Raw genomic sequence first — 18,790 nt, forward strand, 5'->3', positions numbered from 1 at the left:
CCAACAGCACTCGGCATGGTGGTGGTGCTATAGTGGTGTCCGGCAGTGCTTGGAATGGAGGTGGCCGTGCAGTGGTATGCAGCAGAGGTCGGCATTGAGGTAAAGCGTGACAGTGTGGGCACAGGTGGAAATGCCCCCACTGTCTGCTGAAAATATCGATTCTGCTGCATAGCCTGCACGTAAGCAGCTTTGCGGGCCTGCATAACATTAATCTGGAGATCGGGAGTAAGGTGTTCCTGTTCAGAAATGCCCTGTTCTATCTGATTAAAAAATGATGTGCTGGCCTCTGGAGGTTGGCTTTCACTTGGGCAAGGCCTGTGGTAACCTCCTAGATACGTGTACTCATATGGCTAATCGCAGTATCCAGTCGGTCACCCATCGCCTTGAATCCCTCATGAAAAACTGAGCTCAAGTGCAAAAACTCGGGCATGAGTGACCTGTCCGCGGCCCTCTGCCGCTACCGGGAGGAGCCCCTAAAAAATTGGCTAGAGGCAGAGGACTGGGGAAGGGGAACACCTGACGGACCAGCTTACTGGTCTCCAGTTAGTGTGGCAGGCTCACTTGCTGCAGCGCTGGAGGGTGGCTGGGACGGGTCCATGGCTGTCTGAAGGACCGCTCCAGAACCTGGGCCAACAGTGCTGCTCCATGTGCTGTGAAAAAATAAGAAAAAAAAATAATACCAAACATTTACAAAACGCCAACTCCTGAGGAATATAAACATACAGATTAAGGCTGAGGTCACACTAGCAGTATTTGGTCAGAGTTTTACATCAGACTTTGGAAGCCAAAACCAGGAGCACAACAGTCCGAAGAAAAGTATAATCGAAACAGATGCACCACTTCTGCATTTATCACCCACTCCTGGTTTTGGATTCCAAATACTGATGTAAAATATAAAGGTACGATTGAGGTCATACAAGGCATATCTATACTCACCAGGACATGTGTCAGAAATAATTAATCCATGAGGCATTTAGATGTGCATCATGAATTCAATATTTCTGACACCTGAGTTGATGAGTATAGATCTGTTTTGTAGGCTCAGTATTTTACATCACTATTGGTAAGCCAAAACCAGGAGTGGAACAATGTGAGGAAAAGTATAATAGAAACAGATGCACCACTTCTGCATTTTATCACCCACTCCTGGTTTTGGCTTACAAATACTGATGTAAAATAGTGACCAAATACTGCTAGTGTGATGGCAGCCTAATGCAATACAAAACATCTTTTTTTCCACCAAAAATATACTTACGTTATCTGGGAAGGACCGGTCTCAAAAATGCAAGGATGCGGTGATATTTGTATTTTCTAATCCTTGCTCCAGAACCACTAGGAAGCCGGCTCTCTTGACTCAGGTCCTTGTTGAAGCAGTCCTTCATCGAACGTTAACGTGTTTTGACTCTGCCCACTGTTGTAAAAACAAAACATAATGGTTAGACAATGGTCTTTTGGCCGTGCTCACACAACTGTGTGTGATGAGAGAAACTCTCAGGAGCTTCTCTCATCACACACAGTTGTGTGAGCACGGCCAAGGTCTCTGCTGCTTCACACTGCATTGCAATACTTGCCAAATGCAGTTCGGACCCGAGTCGGGGCGTTGTCCCACCCATCGCTTTAGCCACCTCATTCCATAGCCACTGGATCGTCACGTTGTCTGAGTGCTGCGGAATCCAGGTTTCCCATAATGGGACTCGCTCATGGACCAGGGAGATGAGGTGGTCATTGTCTATGAGGTCCTCATCCCATTCTGGAACCCAAAAATAAAAAGGACATTAATGTTGGAGACATTAACATAAGGAAGAAAGAAAACAGAAGCAGAGAAATGGCTTGAATATTGAAAGTAAAAAAAAAAAAAAAAAAAAAAAGGATTCCAGAAGAAAAATGTAAAGAAAGAGAAAAGTAAAGAAATGAAGATTTAAGAATTGGAAAGTGAGGATACAATAAACAGCCAGCTACATATACGTACACGCTGCCGCTGTGCCACCCGACCGTGACCCCGCTCAGCCTCTGCTGCAGTGGAAGAAGTGCTCTGAAAAAACATACAAAAAAATTGTCAGATGTGACAGTGAATACTTACCAATCTGAGGAGGTGAGTACTCACTTCGCTGACATTTTCCGCTTGTGCAGGCCCAGGTGTTTGATCTTCATCAGAAGAAGATGACATTCTGATGCATGCAGAAAGAAAGAAATGGCAGAAATTAGGATATGTAGAGACAGAAAATAGAAAATATAGGAATTGGCTAGGATATACTCACATTGTTCAGTGTCTTGTTTTCCTCCAAGGTTGTAGCCGGCGTCTCGCCTGGTTCTCTGTCTGCTGAGTAGTGACCTGCAAATGTCCACTCCCTCCATTTATCACCTTTGTATGTGGGGGGTGGCTAATCCGTGTCTAGACACGTTTTCCTGGGAAATAACGCATGCGTTCACAAACGCAAGCAAACGTATGTGCTTGTGAACGCATGCGTTCACATAGACAGCAAAGAGTTTTTTTGGCGCATTCCTTCCGCAATCGACCGCATACGTTTCTAGGCGGCAAATTGACGCCTCTAAAATTACTACATGTAGTGTTTACCGCGCCAAACCACAGATGCCGAAACGACGCATGCGTCGTCACATGCGGCAAAAATCAACCGATCGCAGATGCATGCGTCCCTAATCTTAAATATAGGAATAAACAACGCATGTGGATATTTGTGGAAGAAACGCTGCAGACACAACCGCAAATGTGAAACCGGCCTAAGACAATGACAGCTCACAGTCTAGTAGAAAACCTCATATGATGAACTAGTAGAGTATGGTGTTCAACTGTTTGTCCATTCTGCCTCCGAAATATAGAGTAAAAAGTCACCAAACAATGTTATGTTGAGGAAAATTATACCAATAAACCTTCTACTCATCTCCCAAAAAAACAAGTCCCCACTCAGGTCCATCATCTGTCAGTGAAAAACAGGTTTCTACATTACAAGTGGCTCAAAGGCTCTTGAAAAGCACCATGGCTTCCATACACCAATCCAGCAATATCCGCTCTCCCAAAGTAAAATTTTCCCGTCGCTTCTGAACCTTGCAGTGTGCCCAAACCATATTTAGCATCCATGTATAAAGCACGTGTAAAAGCCCAATGGAATAAATGGCGCTATAAAAATGAATAATGATAATAAATAATAATGTATTTGGCATTACTATAGTGATAAGAACCCACTTACAATGCGTGTGTCTCCTGGACCACAATCTGGGCACTGTGTGTTGGGTAATAAAATGGCATATTTGCAATTTTCACTCTCCAACATCCACTGCGTGCTAATTTCTGGAAAGTGGCTCTGGGGTCAACATAGTCACTACTACAATACGTTAATCCCCTGAGGGTTATAATTTCCAAAATGAAGTCAATTTATGGGGATTTCTACTGCTCTGGTTTTCTGCCATTTTCTCATATTAGGGCTTCTGCATATGGTATGTCCTATCTCCTCTGGAATCTGCTCCTGTGATGTTTGGTTCTGTTACCAGGCACGACCTTATTCACTCTACAGGTGGCACTGGTAAATGGAGGAGACATCGAAACCAGAAGCTCTGGGCGACGCAGGCTCTGCAACGCCACTGAGATTAGGTGCCTGGGATTTGTAGTACCATCCAGTCTGGCAGTATGGATATGTGTTGTCCAGTTCCCTGCTCCAGCCAGATGGAAAGCACCACGCCCTCCTATAGCTGGAAGCATATTGCTGGGAGCTGTCAGATACAGCATTCTCCTCTGGTTAATTCCTCTGTGCTCCTCTCCCAGCTTGTTTATTTGTTTCCTGTTGTGACCTCGGCTCGCTTACTGACTACTCGTGTCTTCTGATTTTGTATTTTCTCTGCTCTCCTGGTACTGACCCGGTTACCTGACTATTCTTGCTACATCTCGCATCACATAACAGAAGGTAACACCATGGCCAAAGCCTAGGGGTCTCTGTCTAAGATCAGACCCAAGTAGAAGGGTTAAAGTAAGTGAACAAGGCAATCCCTGGGATCTGTAAAATGGAGTAGATAGCGCCAAGTCTGTTCATGGTGGCCATCTTTTGAGCTGCCAGGTGACCACGAACAGTGCCCCCAATGCATCGTATCTGCAAACTATTTCTGCAAGATCTGCAGTCAAATAGCTAAATAACTTCTTAACCCTGCCATGTGCCCAGACAGTAGTGTACAATTGTATATAGGGTACTGTCAGATTCAAGAGAAGCTGGAAAATAATTTGTAAGGTCCATTTGTTTCCTATTATCCTTTGTGAAGAATTCCAAAGTTATCACTACAAAGTGACACACATCAGGTTCGAAAAATTGGGTCCTGATTAGGAACAAAAAAGGACTGCGGGAAGTGGTTAAGTCAGAGGATTTGAGCAGTAACTACTGTAGTCAAAAACTGTGACCTAAGATAATAACACATCTACTTAAATGATCAAACTCAACAGTCTTCATCTACTATATAATTGTCTAAGGGTCACTTCCGTCTGTCTGTCCAGTAAATCCCACGTCGCTGATCAGTGATGGGCACAGTCCGGCCGAGAATTAGTCCCTCCCTACTCCCCAGCCGTCAGTGCTGGCTCCATACTCCCCTCCAGTCAGTGCTCACACAGGGTTAATGGCAGCGTTACACCGCGGTGTAACGCACTCCGTTAAAGCTGCTATTAACCCTGTGTGACCAAATTTTTACTATTGATGCTGCCTATGCAGCATCAATAGTAAACAGATCTAATGTTAAAAATAATAAAAAAAATAAAAAATCATTATATACTCACATTCCGGCGCCTTTCCCACTCCTCGGGACGCTCCGGTGACCGGTCCATGCATTGCGGTCTCGCGAGGTGATGACGTAGCGGTCTCGTGAGACCGCTACATAATCATCTTGCGAGACCGCAATGCACTCTTGGGACCGGAGCGTCACGAGGAGCATCAGGAAGGCCTCGCCTGGATCCGGGGGCCAACGGAAGGTGAGTATATAACTATTTTTTATTTTAATTATTTTTTTAACAGGGATATGGTGCCCACATTGCTATATACTACGTGGGCTGTGTTAGATACTACGTGGGCTGTGTTATATACTACATCTCTGTGATATATACTATATGGGCTGTGCTATATACGTAGCTGTGGTATATATTACGTGGCTGGGAAATATACTTCATCGTTGTGTTATATACTGCGTGGCTGTGCTATATACTGCGTGGCTGTGCTATATACTACATGGCTGTGCTATATACTACGTGGCTGTGCTATATACTACGTGGCTGTGCTATATACTACGTGGGCTGTGCTATATACTACGTGGGCTGTGCTATATACTACGTGGGCTGTGCTATATACTACGTGGGCTGTGCTATATACTACGTGGGCTGTGCTATATACTACGTGGGCTGTGCTATATACTACGTGGGCTGTGCTACACACTACGTGGGCTGTGTTATATACTATGTGGGCTGTGTTGTACGCTACTTGTCTTTGCTATATTTCTCTGCTGTATCTGTGCATCATGAATCGTGGTATGTGTTAAAGAGGGGGCTCCACTTAGACTTCTTTCACCAGGGGCCCTCAAAAACCTGGAGCCGGCCCTGGCTTCACTGATTGATCGCGGCTGGGCGTGACCAATCAGCGACAGGTGCAGTCCGCCCGCGAATTGCTGCGGAATTTGAACCACGCTTCGCTAATTGGTCGCAGCCGGTCGGCTGAATCCTGTGTATAAATTGCATTATTCTGAAAACTTCATAAATAAACTACATACATATTCTAGAATACCCAATGCGTTAGAATCGGGCCACCATCTAGTCAGTAATAAATGAGTAACTAGTGGTGAAACCTCTCTGGGGTAATTAGAGTATGGGGCTCAGTGGCTCTTTCAAGCTAAACTATTATCAGGACCAATGGTAGATGTCACATCAGTTTCAAGAAGAAATATTAGACATTCAAATACTTTTTTTTATAACAGTTTAGAGCTGATGTCTCAAAGTTTGGATGGAGGAGAATGTTGAGGTCTAGAGGTAAAATGGTTAACACCCGATTGTGATAAAACCGGGCTATACAACCGATAAAGCAGCCATAGCCGATGACTGAGAAGAATCTGTGACTTCTCTGCATTTAGTGGATACTACTTACCTGGGTAGTTGTATGTTGGAATCTCCTCTTTACACCACTCATCACCCCTCACATATGTCTCTGTAGTATTAATGTGGGTTAGATCTTCACCCTGAAACAAATATTGTAAATGTCACAGACAGATGAATAGAAAAGATAGTCACATCTATGATCAGCTCTAATCCTGCCATCAGTTCCGCCATCAGAGCATTACAGCCCCTACTGGCGAATAGGGCCTGGCGAGCAGAGGGGGCCCGCAGCAAGCCGCCTCTCCTCTACGGGCCCCAGTGGCTCAACTGATCATGCATTGTCAGACGCATGGCAAGTTAAAATCTGTTGCCTTGCGGGAGATGACAAGCTGGCAGCTGATGTCAGAGGGCACATTGCCGGCGTATAATGACACTCACATATGACGGTACACGCCTCAGATGTATCAGGTGGAGGACACCGCTGGACCTCAACCAGGTCAGGATAAATTTTTTTTTTCTAAAGCTGCAGTATGACGTTGCATTATACTACTATGGGGGTGAATTATACTATTATGGGGCTGCATTATACTATGAAGTGCATCATACCACTATGGGAGGGCATTATACTATGAGGTGCATTATACTACTATGGGGGTGCATTATACTATGAGGTGCACTATAGTACTACAGAGGTGCATTATACTCCTAAGGGGATGCATTATTCAACTATATATGACTATGGGATGCATTATACAGATGCAGAGTTTTTCTATGAGTGGGCAGTGGGACTGTGGAAGGTTCGAGAGTTGGAGGCGGAGCTGGGGGGGGGTGTAGCCTGGGCAGAGTCCCAAGTGGGCCCGAAGGTTTTGCCAGTATGGGACACCGAAATTCCTGGTGGCAGCCCTGCCTGCCATCTGCACCGTTCTCATTACACAAGTATAAAACATATAATACTGGTGAATAAAACAAGACTGAGCACAAGACCTTCACATCCGTCTACTCATCATAGGGGAGATCTCATAACACCTTCTCTCCATCTACCTGATGATCCTGAGGAACATTGGGATCTTCTTGTTTACAGTCCTGTGGAAGAAGAGGACAGGGACATCTCTCTGGTGTTGTCCTCCTACTGGATAGAACTGGAGGAAACACATACAGGGACTGAATTCATTATTTACATACAGATAATTAAAGACAGTATGTATTTAGTCCTATCTATTACCTGGTGATGTGAGGGGCTGGGGAACTTCCATCATGACTTCCTTGTACACATCTTTGTGTCCTGCTAAATACTCCCACTCCTCCATGGACAAATAGACGGCGACATCCTGACACCTTATAGGAACCTGACACACACAATGATACCGTCATCCCCCCGATCCCTTCATAGCATTACTGTATAATGTCCCAGCATTCCCAGCCGTGTCACCTCTCCAGTCAGCAGCTCAATCATCTTGTAGGTGAGTTCTAGGATCTTCTGGTTATTGATGTCCTCATGTATCAGGTGAGGTGGAGGCCCCGTGACTGGGCTCAGGGGTCTTCTCCATCCCTCAGACACAGGGTCCTGACAGTGTTCACTAGAGGTCTTCTTCATTACTGTGTAATCCTGGTTATGGAGAGACAAATTCATAAATTTCACTATAGATATTAGAAGAGTCCTCAACTCTCTAGTTCTGTCCATCTGTTATTCCCATAGATAAGAATGATGTAATGTGACGTCATCAGTAGAGATGAGCCACTTCCCCAGTGTTCAGGTTCGGTTCATCGAACAGGGAGATATTCGCCGAACTGTTCGACAAACACCGTCGAACCCCATTGAAACCAATGGCAGGCAAACACAAACACATACAAACACATGGAAAACACCTTAAAAGGTGTCCAAAACCTGACAAACTGCTCAGAAGACACAACAAACACATAGTCATGCGAAAAGAAAAGAGGTGGAGTAAAAGGAGGAGGAGACACAGATATAGGCATGTCATGCCTTTCTAAAGTTAAGAAAAGCTGGAGTAAAAAATCTAAACTCACTCTACCAACACCCAGAAGTCTTGACCAAAAAAAAAGAAAAGAAATATCTTTAGGTAGAATGGCGGCGGGTCCATTCAGAACACCTTCCTTAGAAGACGTAGTGGTACCCCTGTTGGGAGTTGTGCCAAAAAATGAACCCAATACATTCAGACTAATCCACCATTTGTCATATCCAAGGAGCAGGTCAATAAACGACAACATCGACGCGGAACCAAGTACAGTACTATGTACTGTACCTCCTTTGACAAGGCAATCAGGTGGGTCAAGAAGTTGGGAACGGCACCCTACTGGCCAAACAGACATTGAGAGGGCGTTCCGGTTACTACCTGTGCCTCCGAATAGTGTCCTCCCATTGGGCTGCTTCTGTGAAGGAGCATACTACATAGATCGCTGTTTGCCCATGGGGTGCTCCATATCCTGCTCACTATTTGAGGCGTTTAGTTGCTTCCTCGAATGTGTCGTCATCTACGTTTGTAAGGCGGCACATATTATCCATTATCTCGACGACTTCTTATGCCTGGGCCCAAAAGATTCGCCACAGTGTGAAAACACGCGGTAGTCCACCTGTGAGAAGGAGAAAGCTGGAGGGAGAGTGAACACCCCAGAGCCGAGGGGTTAGATTGAGAAAGAAAGAAGGTGGTGTAGCTTGCTTCATGGGTGGGGTACTCTGCTGAGTAGCAGAAATTGCTTCTTGGCCCAAAAGGATTTCCTGGGCTAGATGCCGTTACGAAATAGTACTTAGGTAAACAGGCGGTGTAGCTTGCTTCATGTGTGGGGTACGCTGCTGAGTAGCACCAAATTCTACTAGGCCCCAAAGGATTTCCTGAGCCAGATGCTGTTAAAAATAGTACTTAGGTAAACAGGCAGTGGGTGGCTGGGCTACTCTGCTGACTAGCAGACACTGAAGCTTTGTAGCAGACCTCTGAATCCCAGGCCAAAATGGCCAATTTTATGTGTGCCTGGTAGCTACAGCATAGGACCTGGTATAAGAGAGATGCCGTAAAGTGGCTACCAGGTACACATAAAATTGGCCATTTTTATGCGCTAAACGCTCTCATTTTTCATATTTCTAGTGCAGTAATGCAGTTCAATTTTCGTGTTTCATGTTTGCATGTTTCAGCGCTGCAGTGTGCTGCCTTATTTGCTTGACTATATAAGAGTTGGTGACTCTAGGTTCAGCACCTGTTCACACTTAAGGTACCGTCACACTCAGCAACTTTGCAACGAGAATGACAACAATCCGTGATGTTGCAGTGTCCTGGATAGCGATCTCGTTGTGTTTGACACGCAGCAGCGATCTGGATCCCGCTGTGATATCGCTGGTCGGAGCTAGAAGTCCAGAACTTTATTTCGTTGTCAGGTCAGCGTGTATCGTCATGTTTGACATCAAAAGCAACGATGTCAGCAATGTTTTACATGGAGCTAACAACCAGCGAGAACGATAAGTGAGTCGCCGTTACGTCACTGGATCGCTCCTGCATCGTTCTGGAGCTGCTGTGTTTGACGTCTCTATGGCGACCAAAACAGCGACGCTCCAGCGATCGGCTTGTTGTCTATATTGCTGCAGCGTCACTGAGTGCGACGGTACCTTTAGTCTATGTTTGGACGTGACAGGGGTAGAAAAGTCCTTGCGGATCCATGATTTGTTCATCTTGATGAACATTAGTCTGTCTACATTGTCACTGGACAGCCGCGTGCGCTTATCTGTCAGCACACCACGAGCAGCGCTGAACACACGTTCAGAGAATGCTGGCTGTGGGGCACGACAAGATGTCCAAGGCGTGAGTGGCGAGCTCAGGCCATTTTTCAAGATTGGAAGCGCAAAATGAGCAAGGGTCCAGTTCCACAGTCATGGCATCGATGTTAACTTGGAGATACTCTTGTACCATCCTCTCTAGGCGTTGGCTGTGGGTCAGACTTGTCTCCTGTGGCCTTGCAAAGGATGGTCTAAAAAAATCTTGAAACGATTGGAACAAATTGCTGTTACCACCAGATACGATGTTACTGTTACGGTTAGAGTGATGACTCGATAGTCCCACGGTTGGCAAGTTAGAACTCAGATTGACTACGTGCACCACTGGTGTTTTGTAGAAAAGCAGATGTTATAGAATCTAACAGTCTCTGCTGATACTCCTGCATGAGTGAATCCCTTTCTATGGCAGGAATTATTTCGCCAAATTTGCTTTTGTACCGGGGATCTAAGAGTGTGGCAACCCAGTAGTTGGCATTAATTCGGATTCTGACAATCCGAGGGACATGTTGCAGGTAGTGCAGCAAGAAGACACTCATGTGTCTTGCGCATACAGGTGGTGTTGTCTTGGTGGTGGCGAGGTGAGAATCATGCTTCCTTCGTCTGCCCTCTGCCCCCAACCTCGCACAACAGAAATTTGATCAAGGTCTCCCTCATCTGATGAATCTTCCATGCCCAGCGCCAGTTCGCCCTCCACTTCTTCCTCGCCTCCTGCACCTTCCTCAACAGTTTGGCTGCTACCATGCGCCCTCGGTAATCCCTCTCCCCCAGCCTCCAATGCCAGCCGCCTTGGTGCTGCCAACCTTCTTGACCTTGGAGATATGATCCCTTCCGCATACGACTCTTCCTGTTCCTCCTCCTCTTGTTCCACCACCTAACTCTGAACACTGTGTAAGGTGTTTTTCAGCATGTATATCACCGGAATGGTCATGCTGATAATGGCATCATCAGCACTAAACATCTTCGTTACTATTCCAAAACTGTGCAGAAGGGTACATAGGTCCCTGATCTGAGATCACTCCTGCAGCGTGATTTGCCCCACCTCTTGAGCTCGTTGGCCCAGGCTATACGTCATAACGTATTGCACCAGGGCTCGTCGGACAGTGCAGACACTGCTCCTAGGCCCAAAACTATTAACTGGATTAGATGCAGTAAAAATTGAGATACACAGGCGATGTAGTTAGTTACACAGGCGGGCTACTCTGCTGACGTGCAGACACTGCTCCTAGGCCCAAAAATATCAACTGGATTAGATGCAGTGAAAATAGAGATACACAGGCGGTGTAGCTAGCTTCACAGGCGGGCTACTCTGCTGACGTGCAGACACTGCTGGGTCATTCCACATCAAGTGGACCAGTTTTAAAAATCGTCCCCACTCGACCGTCTCCGATTTTGCTGAAAATTTATAAGGATGTACATGTATGTTTGAAAAGAGGTTCTGTAAATGTTTAGGGCCAGATCTCAAATACATTGGGCACTGTTGACCTTTCACTGGAGGTTCCACCAAGCCTGCGGCTTCAGCTAAGAGGATTTTGCTAACTTTGGCACATAGCCATTAGAGTTCTATACTGGCTATGATGCTGAAATTTGGCATACTAGCTCAACTTTTGCTGCTAAATACGATAAAATTATTACCGGCTATGACAAAACAATATTTCGGCCGCAATTTTGTGTCAAATTAGCTTGAAAAACGTGTCGCATAAAATTTATGCCAAACTTTGCCCCTATATAGCTCAAGACCAAAAACCAATAGTAACTGGTGCTTTGCCCTGTACACCAAACATCTACATGACTTTGCATTGCTGCAATATCATGGTCAAAGCATATGTATTTGTGGAAATATTCACACCCACATATGATGAAAAACTTAAAAAAAACGAATTTTACCTATTTTTAGGTCAAATTTCCCAAAAAGGGTACCCCTAAAATATATTAATTCTGATATCATTAGAAAGAGCACATTTTTCTCTACAATGATCATTGGGTTTTTTTTGGAGTCTCTCCGTTTAAGAAACAAAAAATGCCACTGAACACGGTGTTATTTATTAATACACAATGAATGGTAACTGCACTATTCAAACCCTTGCGTTGGTCCATGGTGGTTATACCACAACCAATTCCCTAAGAATTGGTATTATAATCCTATTAAGAATTGTAATAATGCTGTCTTTCGAGAATTGGCAGCACCATCGCCTAGGAGCCATGGCCGATAGCCGTGCAAGGCGAGCCTCGGGCGGTCTCTTTATCGCAGGTTCCGAAGCCTGAGGGTGGGTGTCTTTGCCTAGGATCCCAAGCCTAATATTGGGTATCTTTTGTTGGTTCCCAAGCCATAATATTCAGTCTAAGTGGTCTGGAATTGTTGCTGAATTTGCAACATAATCGGTTCAGAGAAGGTGTATTGTCGGCCCATTGCTGTTGCAGCTGGTGCTGGAATTATTGCAATGATTGACGGCTCGGGAATCCAGCATGTATCATTTCTCACAGGCCAGTGAAAGAAGCTAGCTGGTCCATGAGGATGCATAAAATTTATTAATGCATCGTGCTCGTCGACTGAAATTTCAGAAATATTTCCAATCCACCAGTTCCTATCGTAAATGCAGGCAATGTATTGCCCTGGCTGGAGGTTTGCACAAAAGGCATTTCTGATCTGACAGATCTATCTACATGGGCAATGAAAGATGATGGGTCATTTGACACCCTTGAAATGCGAATCTTTTGGCCATCAATTGGCACAAACTGGTGATTTTCTCTTGTTCCAGCAATTGTATGTCCATCTTTGAACCTTTCCTCTTGAACTACCCGTATTTCGTCAATTTTTTCTTTTGGAACAAAAAAAACTTGATTCCATGCAGTTGCTCGTTGCAAAAGTTGAATAAATCCACCGGGGTCAGTATTTGGTTTTCAGTTGGGCGTTGAAGACTGGCACGAGTTGCCAACCTCTTTGCTGTCCCTCCAATCTCAGTAATAGTCACTTTTGCATCTGCTTTTTTTCTCCAGCTATTCGCACTGATACATAGTCTTTTTTACCAGGGCACATTCGACTGAATTCATCATCCTCAAAAAATGCCTGCACCTTTTTCTTCACTTCCTCAGAAAGTTTCTTGCCACACTTGATTCTAGGTAAGGCTAAGATCCCATGTTCACATTTAAGCTTTCGAGCTTGTTTAACCATTCGTTCAGAGACACCGAAATTTGTCTGATATAGCCTTAGCGACTATTAGTCGCTATTATTAAAAGCAACTATTACTGAGCAATATGAGGGAAATGTTTGTTGCCTATCGGGATCGGAATGGCCCTGAAATTGGATTTTCCAAGTTTTGTGAGCTTCGGCCAAAGTGGTGCATAACCGTTGGATCTGCTGGAAAACATTCCGTTTGTGTGTGTACCATTCACCAAAATGTCAAACTAATGCTTGCAGCATGCCCAATCAATGATGACTACAAAGAGCTCATATGCAAAATGGTCTGTGGAATTGAATCCAAGGACTGTATGCTTGGCCGTTGTGATAAATGCCCGGGTCCTGAAGTTTTAAAAGAATTTCTAGTCAATGTGTTTGTCAACAGTGACCCTGAAGATATTATTGAGTTCAAACAATGGATTCACACTGATCGAGACACGCTTGATACCAAACAACTGACTATAGAAGATTTCATTGAAGAATTGGTTTTGAAAATTTCTAAACTTTGTAGCCATCACTACATCGCCAAGCATCAAAGTTGCTATCTGAAATCGCTGAAGGAAAATGTGAGACCTGGAGAGCTTGTGATCCTTATGGACTTTGCTGAAAATTACTAATTTATTGTTCAAGATGTCATTCAAGGTTTCCACTGGGAAAATAGTCAAGCTACAGTACACCCATTTGTAATTTACTTCAAGGAGTAAAATGGTGAAGCTGCGCTGAACATCGGCTTGTGCATAATCAGTGATTGCTCACGACATGACACAGTTGCAAATATAAATGAAGAAAAGACAGCGCCACATCAGGATGTGAAGAAAGCAACTCACATTTTAATCTGCCTCCTGCGGCAACGTTTCGGTCCGAGGACCTTTATCAAGCACTTGCTTGATAAAGGTCCTCGGACCGAAACGTTGCCGCAGGAGGCAGATTAAAATGTGAGTTGCTTTCTTCACATCCTGATGTGGCGCTGTTGTTTCTTCATTTATATTTGGATTTGTGGACTGGGATGGACCCCCCGGTAAGGACTTGCGCCTCTATGTCCATAGAGACTATGTAATTTTAGGGTGCGGCCCTACTACTATTGGATAATGACACAGTTGCAGTCCACACTTTCTTAACAGTAATTGTGGAGTATCTCAAGACTCATCTATGGGATTCGTCATATCCACTACTTCAGCGATGGATCTGCAGCCCAGTACAAAAATGTCACAATTTTTCTCAACTTGTGCCACCACAATGCTAATTTCAATATCAGCGCTGAATGAAATTTTTTTGGGTACCAGTCATGGAAAGTGGCCCTGTGATGGGATTGGAGGGACAGCAAAGAGGTTGGCAGCTCGTGCCCAACTAAAAACCAAATACTGACCCCGGTGGATTTATTCAACTTTTGCAACGAGCAATTGCATGGAATCAAGTTTTTTTTTTTTGTTCCAAAAGAAAAAATTGACGAAATACGGGTAGTTCAAGAGGAAAGGTTCAAAGATGGACATACAATTGCTGGAACAAGAGAAAGTCACCAGTTTGTGCCAATTGATGACCAAAAGATTCGCATTTCAAGGGTGTCAAATGACCCATCATCTTTCATTGCCCATGTAGATAGATCTGTCAGATCAGAAATTCCTTTTGTGCCAATTGCAAACCTCCAGCCAGGGCAATACATTGCCTGCATTTACGATAGGAACTGGTGGATTGGAAATATTTCTGAAATTTCAGTCGACGAGCATGATGCATTAATAAATTTTATGCATCCTCATGGACCAGCTAGCTTCTTTCACTGGCCTGTGAGAAATGATACATGCTGGATTCCCGAGCCATCAATCATTGCAATAAGTCCAGCACCAGCTGCAACAGCAATGGGCCGACAATACAGCTTCTCTGAACCGATTATGTTGCAAATTCAGCAACAATTCCAGACCACTTAGACTGAACATTATGGCTTGGGAACCAACAAAAGATACCCAATATTAGGCTTGGGATCCTAGGCAAAGACACCCACCCTCAGGCTTCGGAACCTGCGATAAAGAGACCGCCCGAGGCTCGCCTTGCACGGCTATCGGCCATGGCTCCTAGGCGATGGTGCTGCCAATTCTCAAAAGACAGCATTATTATAATGCTTAATGGGATTATAATACCAATTCTTAGGGAATTGGTTGTGGTATAACCACCATGGACCAACGCAAGGGTTTGAACAGTGCAGTTACCATTCATTGCGTATTAATACATAACACCACGTTCAGTGGCATTTTTCATTTCTTAAACGGAGAGACTCCAAAAAAAACACCAATGATCCTTGTAGAGAAAAATGTGCTCTTTCTAATGATATCAGAATTAATATATTTTAGGGGTACCCTTTTTGGGAAATTTGACCTAAAAATAGGTAAAATTCGTTTTTTTTAAGTTTTTCATCATACGTGGGTGTGAATATTTCCACAAATACATATGCTTTGACCGTGATATTGCAGCAATGCAAAGTCATGTAGATGTTTGGTGTACAGGGCAAAGCACCAGTTACTATTGGTTTTTGGTCTTGAGTTATATAGGGGCAAAGTTTGGCATAAATTTTATGCGACACGTTTTTCAAGCTACTTTGACAAAAAATTGCGGCCGAAATATTGTTTTGTCATAGCCGGTAATAATTTTATCGTGTTTAGCAGCACAAGTTGAGCTAGTATGCCAAATTTCAGCATCATAGCCAGTATAGAACTCTAATGGCTATGTGCCAAAGTTAGCAAAATCCTCTTAGCTGAAGCCGCAGGCTTGGTGGAACCTCCAGTGAAAGGTCAACAGTGCCCAATGTATTTGAGATCTGGCCCTAAAAATTTACAGAACCTCTTTTCAAACATACATGTACATCCTTATAAATGTTCAGCAAAATCGGAGACGGTCGAGTGGGGACCACTGGTCCACTTGACATGGAATGACCCTGCTACTAAGCCCAAAACAATTTACTGGGTTAGATGCCGTAAAAACTGAGATACACAGGCGGTGTAGCTAGCTTCACAGGCGGGCTACTCAGATGACTATCAGACAATGCTACTAGCCCAAAAGGATTGGCTGAGCTAGATTACACCAAATGCTGTGACTAAGGGTACTGTCACACCGTGCAATTTTCGTCGCTACAACGGCACGATCTGTGACGTCGCAGCGTCGTATGAGTATCGCTCCAGCGTCGTAGACTGCGGTCACACTTTGCAATCACGGCGCTGTAGCGATGCCGAGGTTCGCTGGTAACCAGGGTAAACATCGGGTTACTAAGCGCAGGGCCGCGCTTAGTAACCCGATGTTTACCGTGGTTACCAGCGTAAAAGTAAAAAAAACAAACCGTACATACTCACCATCTGATGTCCGTCAGGTCCCTTGCCGTCTGCTTCCCTCTCTGACTGAGTGCAGCTGTACAGTGAGAGCAGAGCGCAGCGGTGACGTCACCGCTGTGATCTGCTCTCACTTTCCGGCCGGCGCTCACAGTCAGAGCGGGAAGCAGACTGCAAGGGACCTGACAGACATCAGATGGTGAGTATGTACGGTTTGTTTTTTTTACTTTTACGCTGGTAACCACGGTAAACATCGGGTTACTAAGCGCGGCCCTGCGCTTAGTAACCCGATGTTTACCCTGGTTACCAGCGAACGCATCGCTGGATCGCTGTCACACACAACGATCCAGCGATGACAGCGGGAGATCCAGCGACGAAAGAAAGTTTCAAACGATCTGCTACGACGTACGATTCTCAGCAGGGTCCCTGATCGTAACGATATCGCTAGAACGTCACGAATCGTACCGTCGTAGCGATCAAAATTGCACTGTGTGACAGTACCCTAACACTTGCACAGCACTGGCTCAGACCTGCCTGGCAAACAGTGCTATGAACTGCTGTAACCTACCCTGAAAAGGGCTGATATTACAACTAGTCCCAACTCCCGACTCCCTAAACCTATCTCTCAGAAAATTTGCTGGCAAAAAAAGACTGACTGTATAGCGCCCACAGCAGCAGCGGTGCCGTCTAACACTAAGCTGCAGCAGTGAGGAAATGGTGATGACGGGGCAAATGGCTGGTTCTCATTGGGCAAGGAGTGACATGCCCTTGCTTGTCTGCATCACATGCACTTTGCTGTGTATGTGCGCACTGCTGATAGGTTGAGAGACTGCACCGCCCCTCTGTAAATGCGGGAAAGGAAAAAAAAAACAAAAAAAAAAACAGAAGATGGAGGTCAGCGTTATTTCAGCACAGATCTAACCCCCCCCCCACCCACTATACACTGAAACAGTCCATTAACAATGATAAACAGTTTTAATGTGCAAATGAAGCTCGGCTTTTGGTGAACGAACAGTTATCGAACAGAAACTCGAACAGCCGAATTTTAAGCAAATTGTTCGGGTTCGTCGAATGACTCGAACACCGCCCAAAGCAGCTCGAATTTGAAATTGGCGAACAGTCCGACTCGAACACTGCTCATCTCTAGTCATCAGAATCTCTCACCTCTCCAGTAAGCCGGAAGAGGATCTCTAGGGTGAGGTGTAATATCCTCTCCGCCATCTTGTCTCTGTCCATATCCATCTTTGATGGGTAAATCAGGAAAATGCTCTTATATAGAAGATCTTCACTGAGAGGATCCGATATTGTAGAGACCTGAATGAGAAGATGAGCCGATGTAACATCATAAGAATCCTGTGTAATAATACAATTACTGGAGATAAGGGAAACATGAGTGATTATTTTACAGTATTTAGTTTTCTTCTTTACATCTACTAATAAAACCTATATACACTGCTCAAAAAAAATAAAGGGAACACATACCACATCCTAGATATCACTGAATGAAATATTTCAGTTGCAAATTTTTATTCATTACATAGTGGAATGTGTTGAGAACAATAAAACATAAAAATGATCAATGTAAATCAAAATGAATATCCCATGGAGGTCTGGATTTGGAATGATACTCAAAATCAAAGTGGAAAATCAAATTACAGGCTGATCCAACTTCAGTGGAAATACCTCAAGACAAGGAAATGATGTTCGGTTGTGTGTGTGTGTGTGTGTTGCCTCCTTGTGCCTGTATGACCTCCCTACAAGCCTGGGCATACTCCTGATGAGGTTTATACATATTAGTCCAAAAGTTTACATAGAACTCATTCAAAACTATGATACACCAAAACAAGCCTGCCAGATAATTAATCAGGCCACAGAATGTTCAGTTCAAACAATAATTTATTTATAAACAAATAAGAATAAAAATTCATCACTTGACAAATACAGTTTACATAGTATACAGAATGCTTCCTATCCACAAACTGGTTTCATGCGCAGTGCCTATATAGAGACAATAACCCAATTATGGCATATAGTGAGGTAAGTCTAGATCGCTTATTCCTCAGTTATTGTTAACAATATGCTATACACTATATACCTCAGCGATCTGATAATATATAGTGATGTCCCCCCTGGGGTAAAGTAAAAAAAAAAAAAAAACTGTAAAAATCTAAAAAATAAAAAAAAATCCTAAATAAAGAAAAAAAAAATATTGTTCCAATAAATACATTACTTTATGTAAATAAAAAATAAAATAAAAGTACACATATCTAGTATCGCCGACTGTAACAACCCGACCTATAAAACTGTCCCACTAGTTAACCCCTTCAGTGAACACCGTAAAAAAAAAAAAAAATCATGAGGCACAACACAATGCTTTATCATACCGCCGAACAAAAAGTGGAATAACACGCGATCAAAAAGACAGATATAAATAAACATAGTACCGCTATAAA

The 18,790-nt window shown here is 44.1% G+C and overlaps 1 protein-coding gene across 1 annotated transcript in view; it reads right to left on the reverse strand.

Annotated features, from left to right (window-relative positions):
- Positions 1–18,454, reverse strand: part of LOC143766499 (uncharacterized) — a 33,334-nt gene extending 14,880 nt beyond the window's left edge. Inside the window, exons 1-5 of the mRNA XM_077254233.1 lie at positions 17,502–18,454; positions 7,500–7,676; positions 7,293–7,416; positions 7,112–7,209; positions 6,123–6,213 (exon numbers count right to left, since the gene is read on the reverse strand). Of these exons, the coding sequence (XP_077110348.1) occupies positions 6,123–6,213; positions 7,112–7,209; positions 7,293–7,416; positions 7,500–7,676; positions 17,502–17,579 (568 nt within the window). The 5' untranslated portion in view covers positions 17,580–18,454. The remainder of the gene's footprint in view (positions 1–6,122; positions 6,214–7,111; positions 7,210–7,292; positions 7,417–7,499; positions 7,677–17,501) is intronic.
- Positions 18,455–18,790: the final 336 nt, after the last annotated feature.

Source organism: Ranitomeya variabilis, chromosome 4 (genome assembly GCF_051348905.1).
Source record: "Ranitomeya variabilis isolate aRanVar5 chromosome 4, aRanVar5.hap1, whole genome shotgun sequence".
Lineage (NCBI taxonomy): Eukaryota > Metazoa > Chordata > Amphibia > Anura > Dendrobatidae > Ranitomeya > Ranitomeya variabilis.